The sequence below is a fragment of the Phoenix dactylifera genome, chromosome 2 (assembly GCF_051530095.1).
Source record: "Phoenix dactylifera cultivar Ajwa chromosome 2, Ajwa_hap1_PhDact_Kaust_v1.1, whole genome shotgun sequence".
Lineage (NCBI taxonomy): Eukaryota > Viridiplantae > Streptophyta > Magnoliopsida > Arecales > Arecaceae > Phoenix > Phoenix dactylifera.
The window spans coordinates 46,159,942-46,182,619 of NC_143191.1; the positions used below are offsets into that span (position 1 = coordinate 46,159,942).

The 22,678-nt window shown below is 37.7% G+C and overlaps 1 protein-coding gene and 2 pseudogenes across 3 annotated transcripts; all 3 read left to right on the forward strand.

Annotated features, from left to right (window-relative positions):
• The first annotated feature begins 2,556 nt into the window (after window positions 1–2,556).
• LOC103700069 (cell division cycle 20.2, cofactor of APC complex-like) lies at window positions 2,557–5,938 on the forward strand. The gene is made up of 8 exons (XM_039125527.3): window positions 2,557–2,849; window positions 2,946–3,056; window positions 3,143–3,322; window positions 3,920–4,189; window positions 4,540–4,642; window positions 4,774–5,090; window positions 5,264–5,413; window positions 5,522–5,938. Exons 1-8 carry the CDS (start codon window positions 2,751–2,753, stop codon window positions 5,669–5,671), a joined length of 1,380 nt encoding a protein of 459 aa, XP_038981455.2. The 5' UTR covers window positions 2,557–2,750; the 3' UTR covers window positions 5,672–5,938.
• Window positions 5,939–6,077: 139 nt separating this feature from the next.
• LOC103700061 (cyclic nucleotide-gated ion channel 17-like) lies at window positions 6,078–13,032 on the forward strand (annotated as a pseudogene). The gene is made up of 5 exons (XR_015975713.2): window positions 6,078–6,761; window positions 6,913–7,225; window positions 7,683–7,794; window positions 9,815–10,051; window positions 11,842–13,032. The product of XR_015975713.2 is annotated as a cyclic nucleotide-gated ion channel 17-like (transcript).
• Window positions 13,033–15,427: 2,395 nt separating this feature from the next.
• Window positions 15,428–18,634, forward strand: LOC148714856 (cell division cycle 20.2, cofactor of APC complex-like; annotated as a pseudogene). The gene is made up of 4 exons (XR_015975714.2): window positions 15,428–16,233; window positions 17,452–18,002; window positions 18,151–18,321; window positions 18,429–18,634. The product of XR_015975714.2 is annotated as a cell division cycle 20.2, cofactor of APC complex-like (transcript).
• The last annotated feature ends 4,044 nt before the right edge of the window (window positions 18,635–22,678 follow it).

Consider the following 22,678-nt stretch of genomic DNA (forward strand, 5'->3'; position numbering starts at 1 on the left):
AAAAAAAAAAAAATGGTGTAGCATTATGAAGCTAATTTACTTCACCGCACCAATGTAGGTTAGCTGCATGACAGTTGCACTCATGCAACCTGGCAGCTTGATACTCCCTCCATTCTAAAATAGGATAAAAAAATTGCATGGCAATGATCGAACTATTTCAGCTTGTGTGCTTTCCACTAAGAACAATTTATTCCATTTAAAAGTGAAGGTTTGTTTGTAAAGTGTTCCTTGACAAGAGAGATTCCAACTGGCATTGACATAGATCTTTAACTTGTTGTCAGTTAGGTCAATGAGAGGCTTAAGTACTAGGCTCTGATACCACTTGTTATTCGGGGGGGGGGGGGGGGGCATTGTTTAGCAAGTCCTTTGCCCCATGCTCTAATTGTAGTAGCCATCAAATCACATACCATTTTGTTATTAAAGGCCTCATACTTGATAGTGTATAGACAACAAGCCAATTAAACTATGGAGATCCAGGGTGTGTTCACTACATTGATAGTTCTTTAGTCCGCAACCATCCATCTAAATCTAAAGGCAAGCAAGGGAGTAAAAGAGCATATCTAACTTCCAAATGAAAGAGCAATTGCACTACTAGTTACCCATGATGTTCAAATCACCCAGTCCACACTTGACTCTCAACATACTCCAAAAATTCTGAGGCTCTAATAGTAGTTTGACAGTATGTCTTATCATCAATGCATCCTGTTTAGAAGATAGTGAATGGCTAAGACTACTAAACTGAATAGGTTGACATATTATATCCCAAGTGAGGAGGCGAATCCTTTTTGACTGATCCATGCAGACCCATAGGAAGTTTCACATAATCTATTCAACTCTGTTAATAACTTCTCTAGGTAAGAAAGTGTTAGCCATAATATATGCTGGCATAGTACTCAACACTAATTTGATCAGAACAATTTTGCCCATCATCGATAATGAGTTCCATTGCCATCCCTCCAAGCAATCTTGGACTCTCTGAATCCTTGGGCTGCATTTAGAATAACGAGGTCGTCTACCCATTATAGGTAACCTCAAATACTGCCACACCCTCTCATTTTCTTCAACACCAAAGCATACTTTAATCTGATGCTTGATGCGGAGATCATTAAGGCTAAATTTAATAGCAGATTTATGAATGTTTACATGTTGACTCGACATCAAGCAATAGTCCTAAACTAAATCTCTTATCACTACAGCATCAATTAGAGTAGCTCTAGCAATTGATAAGTGATCATCAATTAGCAATAAATGCGATGGTGGATGAGCCAACCGGTTTATCCTAATAAACACTCAAAAGCTTCTAATTGATCTTTAGATTCAACATTCTGATCAAAGAATAAGCACATAGACTAAATAGGTATGGTGACAATAGGCAGCCCTGATGCAAACGGATATTTGTTTTTATCTCTGTCTAATTCTATATCTTTCTCCTCTCTCTCTCTCTCTCTCTCTCTCTCTCTCTCTCTCTTCTCTTTGGTTTCTCACCAGTTCTCTTCTATCAAGAAATGTTCTCATTCATGAATAAATCAGATGTTTCCAAACAAGTATTCTCAACCGACCAACTGGATACAACATTTTATATATAAAAAATTTGGTAACAAGAAAACGGAATAGCTCAAAAGGCTCCACAAATTTTTTTTTAATTTTTTTTTCAAAAGAAGCATATTGATACATACATACATACGTATATATCACGTATACATATATGTATGTGTGTATGTAAAATTCAATTAAAGTAACTACAACAATCAAGTTGCATAGCATCACATGTAGTTTAGACAGTCTTATTGGTCCTCCTTAGGAGATCCGAAAGAGTTGTTGGACGAGGTAGAAATTAAAACAAATCATCCACATGGTGATGGTTTTTGCGTGGTCGCAAGTCGGCATGGCAACTGTGATGAATCAGGTCAGAGAAGTGAAATATTTAAAATATAAAATATCTATCATATTATATATTATTATAGTGTGTGAGCATATATATATATATATATATATATATATATATATATATATATATATATATATACACACACACCTCCACCTGATCCCGGACAAGACCTATTCGGATCGGGTTATCCGTTACATAACATGACTCGCAAAGAGGCGGGAAGAGGCCACCAAGGTGGTAGCCCAGTTGGAACGGAGCGTTTGCTTCCAACCAAGTGGTTCCAGGTTCGAAACGCACGGGCGTCGATTAAATTTGGGGACCGGATGCCCCACGCCTGGACACGGAGTCTGGAAGCGCTACTGGTCGGCTGGTAGCCTGGGTGGTGCCAGGTGTGACGTACTCACACGGAGGGTCGGGTCGGATAACTGAGCCGGCCCACGGGTGGGGAGGGTATGAGTAAAATAGGTCGGGGTGCCCAACACACGACTCGGTCTACCCGCATCGAACATTCTCCTGGCGGGGTGGGGGCCCAGTGGTCGGGGCTGCTACGCGGGGTGGGCTTGTCCCTTCCTCCCCCCTTCCCCTTTTTTTTTTAGCAAAAAAAAAAAAAAAAAAAAAGAGAGGCGGGAAGAGCACCCCCCTCTCTCTCTCCCTCTCTATAAATACCCCACAGTCGTGTCGATTGGAAACCTTGCCGTTTGCTCCTGTCTCTCCCTCCTTCTCTCCCGCTTTCTTTCGTTCTGCCAAGAACCCTAATCTCTGCATCAATTCGAAGAAAGAAAAGAAAAAGAAGCTCTAATCTCTCCTTCCTCCTCTAATCTTTAGCTTCTTCTCCATCGTTCAACAATCGGTGACCGCCGATATGGATCAGAGGATTCCAAGATACAGCATGGGATCACCCCTGATGAGGCTTCGAGAGCACCAGTGGTCCACCCCGTCCTCGAGCAGATTCGCTGAACCGGTACCAAAGATTCGCTCTTTTTTTCCCCTTCTTTCTTTTGCTCGTTCTTGAATTCTTGAACCCTTTTCCCCTAATTTCTTCTTTTCGCTTCTCAAGGGAGATAGATTCATACCCACGAGGAGCCTGATGAATCTTGACCTCGCACAAAGCTTGCTGTGGGAAAGGCTGCAGAAGAAAGATGATCGCCCGGCAATCTTGACCGCTAGGGTAATCCTTCATCTCCTCCTTTTCTTTCTTGATCTTTTTCTTTCTTTATTTTTTTTTTGAATTACTTTGCCCGAATTTGTTGGCAGGATGAGTATAGGAGGAAGGTGAGAGAACAGCTGACGCTGGATTCAGAAGGGAAGCCGTTCAGGATGCTGGTTTTTAGGGGAATCCCAAGAAGATGCAAGAACGTGCCTCTTGTCGAAGAGATGATTCAGGAGGAGTGGGAACGATCCAGACCCTTTAAGCCCTTCCGTCGCATTTCCACGGTAATGCCTGAATTTTCTTGCAGCGATCCCTTAAGTCAGTAAAACAAAGGGGAAAGATTTCATCTTTATGTTTGAGTTATTGGTGCATATTGGTTCTTTCTGTGTAGATAAAGGCTATATATCGATTTGGGGTATGCCCAGGCAACCAACTTGTTATGGTAATCTAATAACGAAAGCATGAAATCAACTTCTTAATGAGTTGACAGTATTTTAAGAATCAGTAGTTTTCGTTAAGTTTCTCTAAGGAATTTAAGATTTATTCATCTCTTACTTCTCTTTGAAAGCTTTTGGGGCATCTGAACATTATGAAAAACATGAAGGATTAGATCAATGGTATCAGAGTATCATCTATATGAGCAGATTGTATTTATTTTTCTTTCTTAATGAGCTGGTGGTATTTTGATAATCTTTGTCTAAGCAAATTTATGGAAATAAACTATACTAGTTGATGGCTTTAATTCATCAATTTCTTCTTTGAAAGCTTTTGGGGATCAATGGTATAGGAGTATCTGCTATACCTGTAGATTATGTTCATTTAAGAAAGAATGATTTTTGGTGATTCTTACTGCATTCTTTTCCTTTTTGATGGTAGAGTAGACTGCAGATAGCATATTGGATGGGCCAAATTTAATGGATGACTATTATTTAAACCTCTTGGACTGGGGGAAGAGCAACATTCTAGCTGTTGCATTGGGACCCTCAATATACCTGCGGAATGCTGAGAATGGTAAGGTGAAGTTGCTCCTGAGAGCGAATGATGAGGAGGATCATCCCACAAGCGTTGCATGGTCTGGAGATGGAAAAAGATTGGCTGTTGGATTTGCAAGCTCTAGAATTGAGCTCTGGGATGTTGCATCCTCGCGTCAGGTATGGAACAAAGTTAATGTAAACTTGTGTCAGTTTTGTATGTCGGCGCGGAATACTTGATTTGTTTAACAATAGATCAGATAGTTTTCAATATCACAATAACAAACAAGTGGATATTGTTGGTTCTTGGATCAGGAATTGCTGCAGGTAAACCAGAAGCAAATCCTAGTCTTGTTTATCATGAGAATTATTTGACTAGAAAAATAAAACACCATTGAGGGGAATTCTCTTTGCAGTATCTATTTAATATTTTAAACTCTAATGGTGGTTTTAGCTGCAAATATCTACAATCCTGTTACCTTAATTTCGAAAATAGATGAAAATAGATCTGATCTTAAGGTTTTCCTCAGGTGAGAATCTTAGAAGGACACACATCCAGAGTTGGAAGCCTTTCTTGGAATCAGAACATTTTGACATCAGGGAGCCTTGAGGCCTCTATCATCAACCATGATGGTACATTCACTCTTGCCCTTCATTACATTGTACCTTATGTTTGCATAAAACTGCACAAAGAGATGAAAAAAAGAAGATATAACAATTTTAGGATAACCTTTTCTTTTTTCCAAATGTAACTCCTTTTGCAGTGAGATCAATTGGCAGATCAGTAACCCGTTTGCAAGGGCACACCGACGAGGTGTGTGGTCTGAGATGGTCAGGAGCTGGGGATTTGCTGGCCAGTGGTGGCAATGACAATCTTGTTCATGTCTGGGAATCTTCAAGCATGGGATCCTCCAAATACCTGCATAAGTTTACTGATCACTGTGCAGCTGTAAGGGCTCTTGCTTGGTGCCCATTTCAGTCAAATATACTAGCATCTGGTGGCGGCACTGCTGATCGATGCATTAAGATTTGGAATGCCCGGACAGGGAAGTGTACGAAAAGCATCGACACTTGTGCACAGGTAAAGTCCATCTCTCTCTCTCTCTCTCCATAAATCATGGAATGAGCCTAATTTGTGATATTTTCCTTCTGTTCCGTTTTTCAGTTCCATCTTGAAAGAATAACTTGTGAGTAGGAATTTGTTACCATTTAATAGCAGTCTCATGGCTCAAGGTATTTGATATTATCAAACAGGTCTGTGCATTGGAATGGAACAAGCATCAGAAGGAGATTTTGAGTGCCCATGGTTACAGTCAAAATCAGCTAAGTTTGTGGTCATACCCTTCTATGTCGAAGATTGTGGATTTAAGAGGTCATGAAGCCAGAGTCCTACATCTTTCTCAGGTTTAGAAGCCACAAAAGCAGAGAATTGTCTATAATTGATTTCTTTTTTTAAATTTACTGCATGGTCAGCCTAATGTTCTCAATTTTCTCCTTCATTTGTTGAAGCAGAGTCCGGATGGATCGACGGTGGCATCAGCTGCAGCAGATGAATCAATTCGTTTCTGGAAGGTGTTTGAACCACCTCCATCGGCCTTCTCAAGGAAGCGCGATGAGGATGATACCAGCCTCTTGTCCCTGAAAAGATTGCACATAAGATGAGCAAAATCTGTCTGTAAGCAAGGTGGTCATGCCTTGTGTGGGTTTCCAATCAATTTGAGTTGTAGTTACATGTTGGAAATCGGTGGTTTAATTAGATTATTTATGTAATGAGGATTTGATTCTTTTCCATACATGTACATTGTCCTTTGTATATTGGGACTAGGAAGGTTGGTATCTTTTTTTTCCTTCCCCCAGCGTTGTATGATTTTGTGAAATATACATTCATTATTTTTTAAATTAAAGGCAATAATATTCTTGTATTAGCAAGAGGAAGGGCCACTAAATGCTGATAGCACACATTTTCATGTGTTGATAGCTAACAAAAACTGCTGTTCTAGTGGATGTATTGGCTAGTCATTTACAATTTGCAGGAGCTATGGGCCATAGCTACAGGATGAATTTCTGATAGGTCGATTTTCTATTTCTGCATGGCGATCTTGTGCATTTGAACAACTACTTTTATGAACAAAGGAATTGAAAAAAGACACAGAAGAAAACATAGTTTTAACTGTAAGTTATTCTCATTATAATGGCAAAGAACGGATCCTGTAACTATCATTATTTTAATCCCAAATACTCTTGATCTAGATAGATTTGGGTAAATAAGGGCCTTTGTATCCACTACAAGTTATAACAGTTTCTGTGAGGGTGTAGTATAACAGGATAACTGCATGAGTACTAAAACCTTATTTGTTGGTCAACCTCAAACTTACCCTTGGTGGAACATAAAGATTTATGTGGAAGAGAATTTCTACTTTTATGAATATTCTTGAGCTCCAAAAGTTGTAAACACAGGTAGGTGTCATCATCAGGTTGTCTTTTCTGTTTTGATATCTAACAGTTGCCTTAACACTACTTTTTATTTTACATTTTGCAGATTGGTATTTGGCTAGTGATCCCAGCAATTAGGAATTCAAGGGCTGATCATAATAATAATGCTCTTGCTCTGATTGTTCTGATTCAATATGTTCCAAGATTATATCTCATATTTCCTCTAAGCTACCAAATTATTAAGGCAACTGGAGTTGTTACAAAGACTGCTTGGGTGGGAGCTGCTTATAATCTACTGCTTTACATGATAGCTAGCCACGTCTGTAACTTTCCCTTACTTAACTTGCATAAATTACTCTATATGATTTTGTTGGAATTTACAATAGGATGTACTACTCAAAGATTATATTCAATATGTTTATTTTACACTCTAAATTAATCCCTTTCTGAATTAAGTTCTATCTGATCAGCTTTTAGGAGCATCATGGTAATTGCTATCAGTTGAAAGACTGACAACATGTTGGAAGTTAGAATGCAAAAAGGAGAAAGGCACTATGGATACACCATTATGTGATCCCAAGTTTCTAGATTGTGATTCTTCAAGAAAAAGCAATCGACAAGTCTGGGCAACTAACACGACCGTCTTTACAAACTGTGATGCTAGTAACTCTGATATTTCTTTCAACTTTGGCATTTTTCACCTGCACTAACCAATGATGCTGTCTCCGCGGGGTTCATCAGGAAATATTTCTATTGTCTCTGGTGGGGTTTGCAAAATTTGAGGTATGATTTTGTTTGGTTCTCATGCTCCCCCCCCCCCTCTCCAAAAAAAGGAGTATATTAGCAATGTTACTGTTGATTTGGAGGCCCTATATCTTCTTGTTTGTTATCCAATTTAGTCAAATTAGGCTGATTGCAGTTACCAAATGAGTGCCTTAGGATCCTAACCCTTTGAGCTAGCAGGAGATATATCTCACAAGGGTATAATTGAAGTATAGCATTTTTCGTTGGCCATTGTTAGTCCAGTCCATTTCGAGTAGAAAAATGTGCCCTTTGCGCCACTCACTAGTTTCCCTTTTAGTTGCCTAGGTGGAACATCTTTTGTGAAAATGTTTTTTATGGCATCACTTAACAAAGAAAAGGTTGATTTAATTTGACAGTGTCTATAACAGCTGTTTAGGAATTTTTCTTGATATACATTGATTTCAGATTTTTAATATCTCTCTCTTTTTATTGTCAGCTCATATGGTCAGACTTTGACTACAAGCACCTTCATCGGGGAGATGTTGTTTGCTATACTCTTTGCTATCCTTGGTCTTGTCTTATTTGCACATTTAATTGGAAACATGCAGGTACAAAAATAATGCAAATTTCCAAGCTTTCCTTTATCCAATTGTATTATGTTACATCTTTCAGGAATGTTAAGTTATTTGTTAACTAATCAAGCCTAAAAATTAAGTGATTCCTGAATTTTTATAGTCCTGGATAGATGTTATAAAAAGAGCATGAGATCATCGCCGTATTGTTTTAGGATGAATTTTAGGTACTACAAAGTAGCACCATCATGATGCTACCCTCCATGTATGATACTCACTTTGAACTACGATGACTTTGGTGAGTGACATGGTGCCCCTTAAATTATAGGCTGACAGCTGTTGATTGGTTTTCTAAGTTTTAATTGAAGCAATGTCTAGTTGGCAGTATTTACATGGGGGTAGCATCATCAAACCATGCTACTTGTGTAGCATGTAACCCATGCCCATTGTTTTAGCATGAGCTCAGTACTTTAATTTGCTTTTTCCTTAGTAACCTAGATTACGAAATTGCATTATTGTATTTGGACTCTTTTAATTAGCAAATTTTCTTTGCTACTGTAATTAAGATGACCCACAGCTTGTCTTGCTTTTCTTGTTCCTTCATGCATACACTAGGTCAAACCACAGGTTTAATTTTGTTTTGGACATAATTGGGTGATATCAACTACCAAAGACCTTTATATGTGTGCGTATGTATGTACGTATATAGTGAGGCCTTACTCAAGTCCAAATTTTGTGGTGATATGCCATCGAAGAATCGAATCAAGAATCTCTTGATGTGACCACTGCCGCAATTCACTTTTTGCTATTGATAATTTATTCTTAGATCAAAATTTATCACTTTTTGGTTTTTCATTCAATGCATTTGCCTCTATATTTCTTCATAATTGCATTGTGATTAGCATGCAGATGGTGATGTGCAGAGTGGAATCGTGTGGGTTTGGACTTAGGCAAGACTTATGTTGTCTAAATGGACGTTTGGCTGGTCTAAGTTTGCCCTTGTTAGTTTTATCTGCACTCACATTTTTTATGTCACATATAGTTTTCATAAAAGGAGGATGAGCTTTGCTGCAACTGTAATTAGAAAACAGGAAGGGCTTGATAGAGATGAATTTTGGATTTTGTTTTGAGTGGTAAAAATGATGGGTGGCTTAAGAAATCCTTGATGAAAATTGTGAGCACTAAATTCATAAAAGGTGATCCAAAGTTCCAAAATATATAAGGTTTGTTGATTTGGTTGTGGTTGCTATTATTTGTTAGGTGAGGCATTGGCCACTTGTCTGTTGGAACATTATCACTGCTTTCTACTATCCACTGTTGTGTTTGTGCTTTAATTTATTTTATCTCATTTTTTCTTGGAGGTATGTGCACTAATGTTCTTTATGCTGCATTTCTGTCTGAGTTTATTATTTTCTGAGTTAGTTTCATTTCTATTATGTTCATTAGTGTACTTTTTTTTAATGTTACAGTACCAATACTCATTTACTTGTGTTATAACGTTCTTAGCAATGTAAATAGAAAAATGTCTGGCATATTACATGCGTACATACATATCTTCCATCACCTTATGTTTCCAATGCATAACCTTGTATGTATCGAGGATTGAGGTCTTGCATGCTGGACTGGTACTGGCATGGTATGTATCATGGCATGCCGTGTCATACTGGTGCGTGGCATACACTGGCGCAATAGCATGCAAGCTGTGCCACACACCAATAATGTTCAACACCATATATGCCATGCTGTATTGAATCTATGCTTCTAATTAACTAGTGCCATTCCATGTTTTTAGGTGTGCATTCTCTTGATTTTATTTTATGAACTAATGCTGAGCCTCGTATTTGATTATATTATTGTATTCTTATTGATATATTTTTCTATTCTGTATTGGCTTTCTTTTATGCTGTTTTGGGCATGCCTTTCCCTATTTGATTTAAACTAAAACCATGAAATTGGCAAAATGAAAATTTGACGTCCTGTGTGCTTGTTTCAGGCTTCTAGAATGCGCAACATTATTATTGTTCTCTCATCTGATAAAATTCTATTTATATTTCAGACATACCTGCAATCTATAACTGTAAGGCTTGAAGAATGGAGGCTAAAGCAAAGAGACACTGAAGAGTGGATGAGACATCGCCAACTTCCTCATGATCTGCGGGAAGGAGTCAAGCGTTTTGTTCAATATAAGTGGCTTGCAACCCGAGGCGTTGATGAAGAATCTATATTGCGAGGCTTACCTGCAGACCTTCGACGAGATATTCAACGTCACCTCTGCTTGGACCTTGTTTGACGGGTACAATGTTAACCCCATCTTTTATCTAGATCTCAATAGATAAGACACTGGTATCTGTTGGAGTTTTTCCCTTCATTCATGGAGGGAAAGGACAAACTTATCTTTCAGATTCCTTTTCTGTATGATCCATGGAAAGGCAGTTAATTAAATTGATTATTTCTTATCAAATTAATCTACTTCTATAAATGGAAGACAAAAGCATTATGCAATGTGGAGTGTCATTCTTCACTTCATTTCCAGATACTTGTTCTTTCTTTGATTCTTTTTTTCAAACTTCCTTTTTAATGTCCTAATGTAAAATATCATTTAGTTAATTCGATCTTCTTATGTTTTGAGCATCTCAATTACAACCTTGCCTTAGCTTAACCAGTGGAATGTGATGCAATTAAAATGTGTTGATTTATACCCAACAGTCACATAGAAGATTTTTAGAAGAGTTTCGTGTCTGGTTATTGAGTAATATGTATGATATCATGGATGAGCTTACGTTGCTATAATGTGTCAAACATGCTTCATAAATAACAGCTTTCAAGGAAGACTAGTTATTGGGGAAATATATTAGTCTACTGATCATTCACTTTACATGAATTTTGGCCAATTCATTCATTTTGCTCGATGAAATCCAATTTAAAATTTAAAGGTTCCTACTCACTGAAATTTGTATGAGGGTTTATATTAATTTATGTTTAGGTATGATTGGCATGCCAAACTAGTGCAAATGGAAATCTAAAGAGCAAGCAATCATCTATTAGTGATTTTAGGTTGAAATCCATTTATTATGCATGATGATTATTTCGGATCCTTCTAATAAATGGACTTGATAATACTACAATAACTCCTATATATCAGAACATGTGAAGATTTTTTTTTTTTTTTGTTCCTTTTGATTTCTTTATGTTGAAACTTCAGCTTTTTCCATAGATCTCAGTGGGTCTCACACCAAATAAAGCATAAAGTTGGCAATTATTATATTAGCACAACAAATTACCTGCAAGCTTAAGTTGTTTAAGAAGTGGTACTAAGCTAAATTTATAATGACTATCGTCGAGATATATTTTAGAAGTGAAAGAAAATATGAAGAATGGAGAGAATATCATCCCTGTCACCACCTGACTCATCTCCTGAAGTTGGTGGGAATTGTAGTGCTGCAGCTATGACTGGTGGGGATTTTATTATTGGAAAGTAAGGGGATGTGTATTTTGGGCATCCCAAAGTTGAGGGTGGGTTTTGAAGATGCCATCAGGGAAGAGTGGATGGTTGAGTTGTGGTGGCCAGGTTCTAGGATTGCATCATATAATGAGACATGAAATGGAAACTGAATCCTTGTTCGTGATCGAGGAAAGGGGAGGAAATAGTATACAATATGGTATTTACAATTATAAGGTGTATCTTAGGAATAAAATTTATGCCGAACAGTTTGCTCTGTTTATTATTTGTCATGGATATTATAAGTTATTTTTTTGATTATATTTTAAGGTTATTTTGGGCACAGGGGTGATTTGGTTTAGAAAATGTCAAAGTTTCAACGGACAGAAATATCAAGACTTTTATATAGGTGTAATGATTTCATATATTGGTTTCAAGTGATGCAGATAACGTTTGGAAAATAGGCTAAACAGGGTTTAGAAAGCTTTTTCACCATGTGAGATATCAATAGTTCATTTTGGTTGTCCGACCTCAAATGATATTCATCTTACGATATATGTTTTCCTATATAGACTGATTTTCTAATATTTTTTCTCAATTTTTGTTAAAAACTAGCCTTTTTTTTTCCAAATTCCAAATTGCAGTTTCCTTTTTTATCACAAATGGATGATAAGCTTCTTGATGCCATATGCGAACGTCTGGTATCCTGCTTGATCACCGAAGGTACCTACATTGTCCGTGAGGGTGACCCCGTGACAGAAATGCTCTTTATCATTCGTGGCAGGTTAGAAAGCTCTACCACCAATGGGGGCCGGACAGATTTCTTTAATTCCATAACTTTGAGACCTGGTGACTTCTGTGGTGAGGAACTGCTTGCCTGGGCTCTGCTCTGCTTCCAAAATCCACTGTCAATTTGCCTTCCTCCACTTGGACCGTAAGAGCCCTTGCCGAAGTGGAGGCCTTTGCACTGCGAGCAGAAGACCTAAAATTTTTTGCCAACCAATTTAGGCAGCTTCATAGCAGGAAACTACAGCACACATTCTGCTTCTATTCCCACCATTGGAGAACATGGGCAGCTTGCTTCATTCAAGCAGCATGGCGTCGGTTCAAGAGGAGAAAGATGGCAAAGGATCTGAACAAGAGGGAATCATTCTCCTCCCAGTCAGATGAACAAGCTGCTGATGAGTCAGGACAGGAGGAAGAGGACGGCAACTCAAGCTCCATTAATGCTTCTCAACCTAAACAGAATCTTGGGGTGACCATTCTGGCTTCAAAATTTGCTGCCAGCACAAGAAAAGGAGCTCAAAAAATCAAGGGCATTGATATGCCCAAGTTACAGAAACCAGATGAGCCTGACTTCTCTGCAGACCCATATGATTAGTAGCTACTGATACTCATTACGGTGGCTGGTGCTGCTTGTTTCACTGAATCCCCCGTAGCATGGAGGGGTTCTCGGAAAGGATTCTACCTTGTATGCTATGGGGTTTATGGGATCCAAATCTCCATCCAAATAGTTATTCATCTACAACTCCTGGGATGTGGCTTACTTGTTGAAGCAAAAGGAGATGGTTTCCGATAGCAATGGTGTTGTATTCTATCAGTAGGTCTGTAGTTGTTATAAGTTCCGGCTCCCTCACATTGTACAATCTAGGTGTATTTATCACAACGAACATCACTTTTACCCCTTCAAAATTTGCATTCTCGTCTTACTTCAATGTCTGCAGCTGACACTGTAACTTATAGCTGTTATCTGAGAGCAGGCACCTCTCTTGTTGGGTGTTGATTTGAATCAGTGAAGCAAACAAGCAGGAGAAATGGATGTTTTGATTTTTTTTAGTAATTATAGATTCCATGGTGATGCATCAGCTCACAATCATCTTGAACTTCCATCTTAAGTTGTTTATTTTACATAATACTCTCATGCATAAGATTGAAGGTAAATGGATGCTAATTATTGAAGTTCTTGTCCAATGGTAGGCTGAGTGACATTTCCTCTTTTTACCTAATCTAATGTCATCGCCCTCTTTCTTCTTTTGTATTCCTAGTTAGTGAACTCAATATTTTTATCCTATTCACCAATAGCTGTTTTTGCATGTTTCTTTACCAATAAACAGTTCTATTTTCCAGGCCAAGTTAGTCAAACAGGTATCTATCTATCAAATGGTCAGACCAAGTAAGTGGACCACCGATTTGGCCTTGGCCGGCTTAGGGCTTAGAATGACTCTGTCCATAGTCAAATGAAATACCAATCGGTGCGCTAAAATATAAGGATTGTGTTGATATTCACTTTAATATCATAATATGACTTATCCAATGTAAAATGAGGAAGACGATATCTAAGAGAGCAGTTTACGCGGTTCACATTGATTGTGGACGACTAACAGAAGCCAGTGCCGAGGCGGCATTGGACATTGAAAGGTGAAACCTCACCAGAGGATGATGGTGACAATTATCTCCACCTAATTAACACCTTGGGTGTAGCTGAATAGCTTTCTTAATAGAATTTGGTTGCAACTTTGCATTACTGCAATGTCTGCGCTGTTAGCCTGCAGGCTGCAAGTTTGATTGGCCAAAGAAGTCATGTTCATATTCAGGTTTTCTTCTTTTTTGATTGGCCAAAGAAGTCATTTGCCTGTAAAAAGAATTAATGTCTACTTTCAGGATAACCTCATTAGAATATAGTTGGAATGCGGTCAATATTGATTTTGCTCAAATTTTGTTTAGATTTAGATATAGGCGCGGAAGAAAGGTAAGAAGAAAGATGGGGACGATGGGTTCAATTATGTTATAGGTTCAGAATAGTATGGTTTCTCTGGTCCCTATGTCTCCTTGCACGATTTGTTGACCTCCCTTTCACCATGGACCACTCTATTCTTCAGTCTATTACTCCATAATGCGGCCTAGTTGTTGTGGATATCCAGAAATAATAGAATTTTGAAGAACGCTGTCTCTAATCCTTATCTTATTGCTAATCAATCTAGGGACACCTGCAGCCCGAGTAGCTCCTATTTACTTCGTCCTTTATAGGTTCATTGGATGCTCCCTCCCTATGGGTTGCTCAAAATTAATTTTGATGAATCTGGTGGTGCAGGGTACCATGTTATTAGAGTTCACAATGGCCAAGTTCTATTAGCTAGTTCAAAGAACTTCCCAACTGCCTCTGACTGAATTGAGGGCAGCTTGGTAGGGGCTCACTACTGCTGTCATGGTTTTGCAATGCAGGGTAGTTATCTTAGAAGGACACTTTTCTACTGTTATCATCCGGATCAATGACATATCTCATAAGTCAGCCTATAGTCCCCTTCAAAAGGATATTCAGTATCTTATTTCATCGCTGGATTAGTTCAGGGCCGTTCATGCTTATAGAGACGCCAATTTTATTGCTGATTGGCTGGTGGGAAGAGGTTTTTATTCTGATTACCCTGCTCATTCTGCCATCCCTTCGAAACTTCAGCTGCTGCATGAAGCTAGTTTACATCACTGCACCAATGTAGGTTAGCTGCATGAGAGTTGCACTCATGCAAGCTGGCAGATTGATACTCCCTCCATTCTAAAACAGGATAAAAAAGTTGCATGGCAATGATCGAACTATTTCGGCTTGTGTCATACTTGTTGTAGCTTGTGGAAGCATCATAGCATGATTTTACCACCCAAATTGCACCAAAAGCTCTCCCTTTTTCAAAAGGATTACTAAATTTGATTTTACCACCCACATGATATAGTCTAGTGCTTGAACAAAAATATGCATGCATGCTTTTAATAAAAACAATTTATTCCATTTAAAAGTGAAGGTCTGTTTGTAGACTGTTGCTCGACAAGAGAGATTCCAACTGGCGTTGCCATAGATGTTTAACTCATTGACAGTTAGGTTAATCAGAGGCTTTAGTCCTAGGCTCTGATACCACTTGTTATCCAGCTATTCAGCCCAGGGGGGGGGGGGGGGGGTCAGTACTCATTGACAGTCAACTCCAAAGCATTGTTCAGTAAGTCCTTTGTCCCATGCTCTCATTGTAGTAGCCATCAAATCACATATTATTTTGTTATTAAAGGCCTCATACTTGATAGTGTATAGACAACAAGCCAATTAAACTATAGAAATCCAAGGTTTGTTCACTACATTGATAGTCCTTCAGTCCCCAACCATCCATCTGAATCTACAGGCAAGCAAGGGAATAAAAGAGCATATCAACTTTCAAATGAAAGAGCAATTACACTACTAGTTACCCTTGATGTTCAAATCACCCACTCCATACTTGACTCTCATCAACATACTCCAAAAATTCTGAGGCTCTAAAAGTAGTTTGACATTATGTCTTATCATCAATGCATCCTGTCTAGAAGATAGTGAATGGATACTAAGACTACTAAACTGGATAGGTTAACATACTATATCCCAAGTGAGGAGGAAATCCTTTTGGACTGATCCATGCAAACCCATAGAAAGTTTCACATAATCTGTTCAACGCTGTTAATAACTCCGTTACAGAACATGACTCGCAAAGAGGCGGGAAGAACACCCCCCCCTCTCTCTCTCTCTCTCTCTCTATAAATAACCCATACTCGTGTCAATTGGAAACCTTGTCCCCTTCCTTCTTTTGCTCATTCTTGAATTCTTGAACCCTTTTCCCCTAATTTCTTCTTTTCGCTTCTCAAGGGAGATCGATTCATACCCACGAGGAGCCTGATGAATCTTGACCTCGCACAAAGCTTGCTGTGGGAAAGGCCGTAGAAGAAAGATGATCGCTCGACAATCTTGACCACTAGGATAATCCTTCATCTCCTCCTTTTCTTTCTTAATCTTTTTCTTTCTTTAGACATATTTTTTTTGAATTACTTTGCCCGAATTTTGTTGGCAGAATGAGTATAGGAGGAAGGTGAGAGAGCAGCTAACGCTGGATTCGGAAGGAAAGCCGTTTAGGATGCTGACTTTTAGGGGAATCCCAAGAAGATGCAAGAACACACCTCTTGTCGAAGAGATGATGCAAGAGGAGTGGGAATGACCCAGACCCTTTAAGCCCTTCCGTCGCATTCCCACAGTAATGCCTAAATTTTCTTGTCGTGATCCCTTAACTCAGTAAAACAAAGGGGAAAGATTTCATCTTTATGTTTAAGATATTGGTGCATATTGGTTCTTTCTGTGTAGATAAAGGCTATATATCGATTTGGGGCATGCCCAGGCAACCAACTCATTATGGTAATCTAATAATGAAAGCATGAAATCAACTTCTTAATGAGTTGGCGGTATTTAAAGAATTAGTAGTTTTCGTTAAGTTTCTCTAAGGAATTTAAGATTTATTCATCTCTTACTTCTCTTTGAAAGCTTTTGGGGCATCTGAACGTTATGAAAAACATGAAGGATTAGATCAATGGTATCAGAGTATCTTCTATATGAGCAGATTGTATTTATTTTTCTTTCTTAATGAGCTGGTGGTATTTTGATAATCTTTGTCTAAGCAAATTTATGGAAATAAACTATACTAGTTGATGGCATTAATTCATCAATTTCTTCTTTAAAAGCTTTTGGGGATCCATGATATAGGAGTTTCTACTATACCTGTAGATTATGTTCATTTAAGAAAGAATGATTTTTAGTGATTCTTACTGCATTCTTTTCCTTTCTAATGGTGGAGCAGACTGCAAATAGCATATTAGATGGGCCAAATTTAATGGATGACTATTATTTAAACCTCTTGGATTGGGGGAAGAGTAACATCCTAGCTATTGCATTGGGACCCTCAATATACCTGCGGAATGCTGAGAATGGTAAGGTGAAGTTACTCCTAAGAGTGAATGATGAGGAGGATCACCCCACAAGTGTTGCATGGTCTGGAGAAGGGAAAAGATTGGCTGTTGGATTTGCAAGGTTCAGAATTGCGCTCTGGGATGTTACATCCTCGCGTTAGATATGGAACAAAGTTAATGTAAACTTGTATCAGTTTTGCATGTCGCCGCGGAATACTTAATTTGTTCTAACAATAGATCAGATAGTTTTCAATATCACAATAACAAACAAGCGGATATTGTTGGTTCTTGGATTAGGAATTGCTGCAGGTAAACCAGAAGCAAATCCTAATCTTGTTTATCATGAGAATTATTTGACTAGAAAAATAAAACACCATTGAGGGGACTTCTCTTTGCAGTATCTATTTAACATTTTAAACTGTAATGGTGGTTTTAGTTGCAAATATCAACAATCCTGTTACCTTAATTTCAAAAATAGAGGAAAATAGATCTGATCTTAAGGTTTCCCTCAGGTGAGAATCTTAGAAGGACACACATCTAGAGTTGGAAGCCTTTCTTGGAATCAGAACATTTTGATATCAGGGAGCCTTGATGCCTCTATCATCAACCATGATGGTACATTCTCTCTTACCCTTCATTACATTATACCTTATGTTTGCATAAAACTGCACAAAGAGATGAAAAAAAGAAGATATAACAGTTCTAGAATAACCTTTTCTTTTTTCCAAATGCGACTCCTTTTGCAATGAGATCAATTGGCAGATCAGCAACCCATTTGCAAGGGCACACCGACGAGTTGTGTGGTCTGAGATGGTCAGGAGCTGGGGATTTGCTGGCCATTGGTGGCAATGACAATCTTGTTCATGTCTAGGAATCTTCAAGCATGGGATCCTCCAAATACCTGCATAAGTTTACTGATCACTGTGCAGCTGTAAGGGCCCTTGCTTGGTGCCCATTTCAGTCAAATATACTAGCATCTGGTGGTGGCACTGCTGATCGATGCATTAAGATTTGGAATGCCCGGACAGGGAAGTGTACAAAAAGCATCGACACTTATGCACAGGTAAAGTCCATCTCTCTCTCTCTCCATAGATCATGGAATGAGCCTAATTTGTGATATTTTCCTTCTGTTCCGTTTTTCAGCTCCATCTTGAAAGAATAACTTATAAGTAGGAACTTGTTACCATTTAATAGCAGTCTCATGTCTCAAGGTATTTGATATTATCAAACAAGTCTGTGCATTGGAGTGGAACAGACATCAGAAGGAGATTTTGAGTGCCCATGGTTACAGTCAAAATCATCTAAGTTTGTGGTCATACCCTTCTATGTCAAAGATTGTGGATTTAAGAGGTCATGAAACCAGAGTCCTACATCTTTCTCAGGTCTAGAAGCCACAAAAGCAGAGAATTGTCTATAATTGATTTTTTTTTAAAATTTACTGCATGGTCATGCTAATGTTCTAGATCGTCTCCTTCATTTGTTGAAGCAGAGTCCAGATGGATCGACGGTGGCATCAGCTATAGCAGATAAATCAATTCGTTTCTTTTTGAGGGACATGAATTGAGATTCATCTCCTGTCATGTGTCTAGAGCATCCACTGTCCAAATACCATTTTCTGTTTGATGCTTGAGATGCTAGACACACCTGCAAATCAGAAATTCAATTTTTTATCTTTGGTACCCAAGCTTTCTTGGATCCTTGAATGTTAGCAATGATGGTTCCCTTCGGAACCCATATCTTCCTAACTGAACCATTACTTACCAATTTTTTGCTTTTAGGATTACATACAGTGTATTCTTGTTTCAGTTTATCTAACTTAAACAGTGTAGATTTCGGTTTTACATAAGTTGGCTTTACAAATATATTCCTAAATGATTTCTGTTTCTTCCAAGGATTATATCCTAAACCAGCTTTATCAGAAACAGCTTTCTGACTTTCTAGAATTAGATTTAATTTCTCAGAGCTTAGGATAAATTTATCAACTATAGGTTCAGTTTTTCAACTTCATTTACTAACTTCTGATTTTCTTCATGCAGTTTCTTCTTATTATCCAGAAGCAGAGTATTTTCTTTTTCTAATGATTGGTTCCTAATCTTCAGTTCCTTGTTCTTTAAGCTAAGCTTTTTATATTCAATCATAAGGTTAGAAAAAGCATCTTGAAGCTCATTAAAAGTGAAATCATATTCAATATTCAGATATACCTCATTTTCATGTTCCATTAAACACAGATTTGCAGCTTTTTGTTGCTGCTCTTTTTTTCCAGAGCTAGATTCATCACTGTCACTCCAAGTAGCCATCATAGCTTTCTTCCTTAACCTCTTCGGAGCCTTTTTCAATAGAGGACTGTCTGTTCTGAAGTGTCCAGGCTTTTTGCACTCATAACAAACATATTATTCCTTATTTTCTTTGGTTTGCTGCATCTTGATTACAGGCCTTCTCTTGAAGTTTTCTTTATTTCTTCTAAAGAATTTTTTGAACTTTCTTGTAATCAGGGCCATTTCCTCACTATTATCAGATTCAGAATCCTTGCTCTTATCTTCATGTAGAGTGGATTCAAGAGCAATGGTTCTGCGCTTCTTGGGTTCATCTTCCTCAAGGTTCTATTTCATTGAGAGCTCATGAGTCATTAAAGAAACCCAGCAATTCTTCTAGTGGGAAAGAGTTGAGATTTTTTGCTTCTTGAATGGCAGTGACCTTTGCTTCCCTTGCTCTAGGAAGATATCTAAGAATTTTTTGAACAAGATCACTATTAGAGTAAGATCTACCAAGGCTTTTCATGCTGTTTATAATATCAGTGAATTTAGTAAATATTTCAATTATAAATTTATTTTTTTTTATTTTAAATAATTCATACTTATACACTAGCATACTGATTTTAGATTCTTTGACCTGGTTAGTGCCTTCATGTGTAACTTTCAGCCTATCCCAGATTTCTTTAGCAGTCATGCAAATAGATATGTGATTAAACTCATTTGCATCTAAAGAACAGTAAAGAACATTCATAGCTTTTGCATTCAGCTGACCCATTCTTTTATCATGGTCATTCCATTCAGTCTCAAATTTGAATAAGGTGATGTCATCAACAATTTTAGTTGGTGTGTGAGGTCTATTAACAATAACAGTCCATAAATCATAGTCAAGTGCTTGAATAAAAATTCTCATACGAGCTTTCGAATAAGTGAAATTTGTGCCATTGAAAAAAGGTGGTCTGTTGGTAAATTATCCTTCGACAACAGAGGATCCCATAGTGGCTGCCATGACCTTTAACTTTTGATTTTTAGATCAAAAAGTTTTTTGTGAGTACTAGGCTCTGATACCACTTGTTGCCCAGAGGTACAGCCCAAGAGAGAGAGGGTGAATTGGGTCTCTTTAAAAAATAATTAAAGATAAAATGTATAGAGAGTATGGGTTACTGTTATCTTATAGATTCAGCAGTGGAAATAAGACTGCACAAATACAATAGTGAATAAAGTTAGGAAAGCAATCAGAAAAATGCAAAGAAAAGGAAGAGAAGAACCACAATCACAAACACCAAGGTTTACAGTGGTTCGGTGCACTCCCAGCATCTACGTCCACTCCTCAAGCCTAGCTTGAGATTTCACTATAATCCAGCATATTACAGTCTAATTGTTTTCCAGGCTCACAATCAAAATCTAGTCGGTTTTCCTAGGCAACCAACCGAAAACCTTTTGTTTTCCGGGATCACAAACAATCCAGTTGGTTTTCAGATAAACCAACCAAAAACTTTACACCGTTTGTTTTTTCGGGCTCACAAACAACCCAGTCGGTTTTCAGATAAACTAACCAAAAACTCTAAACCTTGCTGAATGTTCCTGATTCAGCAACTTCCAATCGAGGCTTGGAAGAGCCTTTACAAGTTTCAAATCAATGAAACTGTTACAGCAACAATTAATCCAACTAAAAAAAAGAATGTTGTAACCAGTAAACTTAAAGCTTCAGAATATAAAGAGTGAATCAATGAAAATAAAAGCTGAAGCCGATGAAGAAGTTGGCTGTGGAAGGATGTTCCAATGTCCAAACAGCAACTCTTCACGTTGCAGTGAGAAGCTTCGATTGATTTCCTCACAGGAGAAAGTTTTTGATTCAATGCCGGTGAGGATGATGAACTGTTAAGCTTTTCTTCTCTTTTTCTCAGTGGAAATCTTTTTGTTTTCTATAGAATCTTTTTTCTTTTCTTGTTGTTTCCATTCTGAGGTTCCCTCGTATTTATAGACAAATTCTTCGGTGGGATTTGAAATTCTTTCTTCCTGTTCTGATGAGAATCTTTTTCTGTTACAGAAGAAGACAAAAGTCGTTCAAAACTTTCCGTTGTGGTCCCGGCAGTACAAGGGTCGACTCATGTAACTCAGGGGTCGACTCATGTTCATTTTGAATTTGCACTTCAAAATGTCGAGAAGGCTTATGTTGTGATATTTGCAAAGGGTCGACTCTTTATCCTTAAGGGCCGACTCATCTTCATCAGGAGTCGTCTCTTTAAACATAAGGGTCGGCTCACGCTTTGGTTTTTCGGCCGACGCTGAGACTGAGCAGGGGTCGACTCTTCAAACGCAAGGGTCGACTCTTCAGACTTTGTCTCAGGCGGTGAAAGCTTTCTGTTTACTTTGAACTATACAAGGGTCGACTCATGTTTTGCAAGGATCGACTCATTGACTGTGTTCCTTGAATAAAATATATCAGAATCAACTTAAACTTGTCCTTTTTTGCTTAGGGGTTGACTCAAGTCTTTCAAATAAAAAATTTTAGACTTCATCTCTGATCTCCATGGACTAGATTAAGATCATTTTCTTTTAGAACATGTCCAATGAGATATTTGTGAAGAACTTAAGATTTTGCAGTGCTTCAATTCTTCTGATTTTTCTTGACTTATAAAACTTCACAATTAAGCCAATGTCATTAATACACAACATCATCTCAAGTATTTTGTAATCATCAAAATTCATCCTTTAGGGTTGACAATCTCTTCCTTTTTGATGATGACAAAATCATTGAGTTAAAAAGAATTTTGCAAGAAATTTCACAGCAATTATCAAAATTTTATGATGAAGTTCAGAGCACATATGACATTTAGAGATATATGCATAATTTCACCAAATTAAGGAGAAAAGTCTTCCCCTATCAATTATAAACATTTGAATTATGCAGAGTTCTTGTTTTTCATCTTTTCTTAAGTTTTGTTTACCATCATAATTTAAATCTCCCCCTATATATTATCTTTAATGTAGAGATTGGTATTCTGAATTCTTTTCACATTTCTTATTTCTCATATTAGAATTATTTTTTATATATTTCTCCCGATTTGTATTCTGAATTCTTTTCACATTTCTTATTTCTCAGTTTAGAATTCTTTTTCATATATTTCTTCCCCTTTTTGTCATCAATAAAAGGAAGAAAACTAAAAAATAATATCTGACGCTAACATTAAGGATTTTGATACCATTACAGATTTTGATAGGTATCAAAGTAGTGTATAAATTAATAAAGACATATATTCCAAGAAAGATAATCATTCATTGTGAAGTACATTTGATAAATCAGAAGATTACAATTTGTATCAATTGGTATCAGTCAGCATACAAGTATGCCAAATAAACATGAAACTCAGCTTAGTACAAAATTATATTTTGAAAACATGGGTTTCAGTCTAAGTTCAGGTTAGGTTCAGTCTAAGGTCAGTCTAGGTTGAAGGTTTTGAAGATGAAGGTCTAGACTGATCTTTCT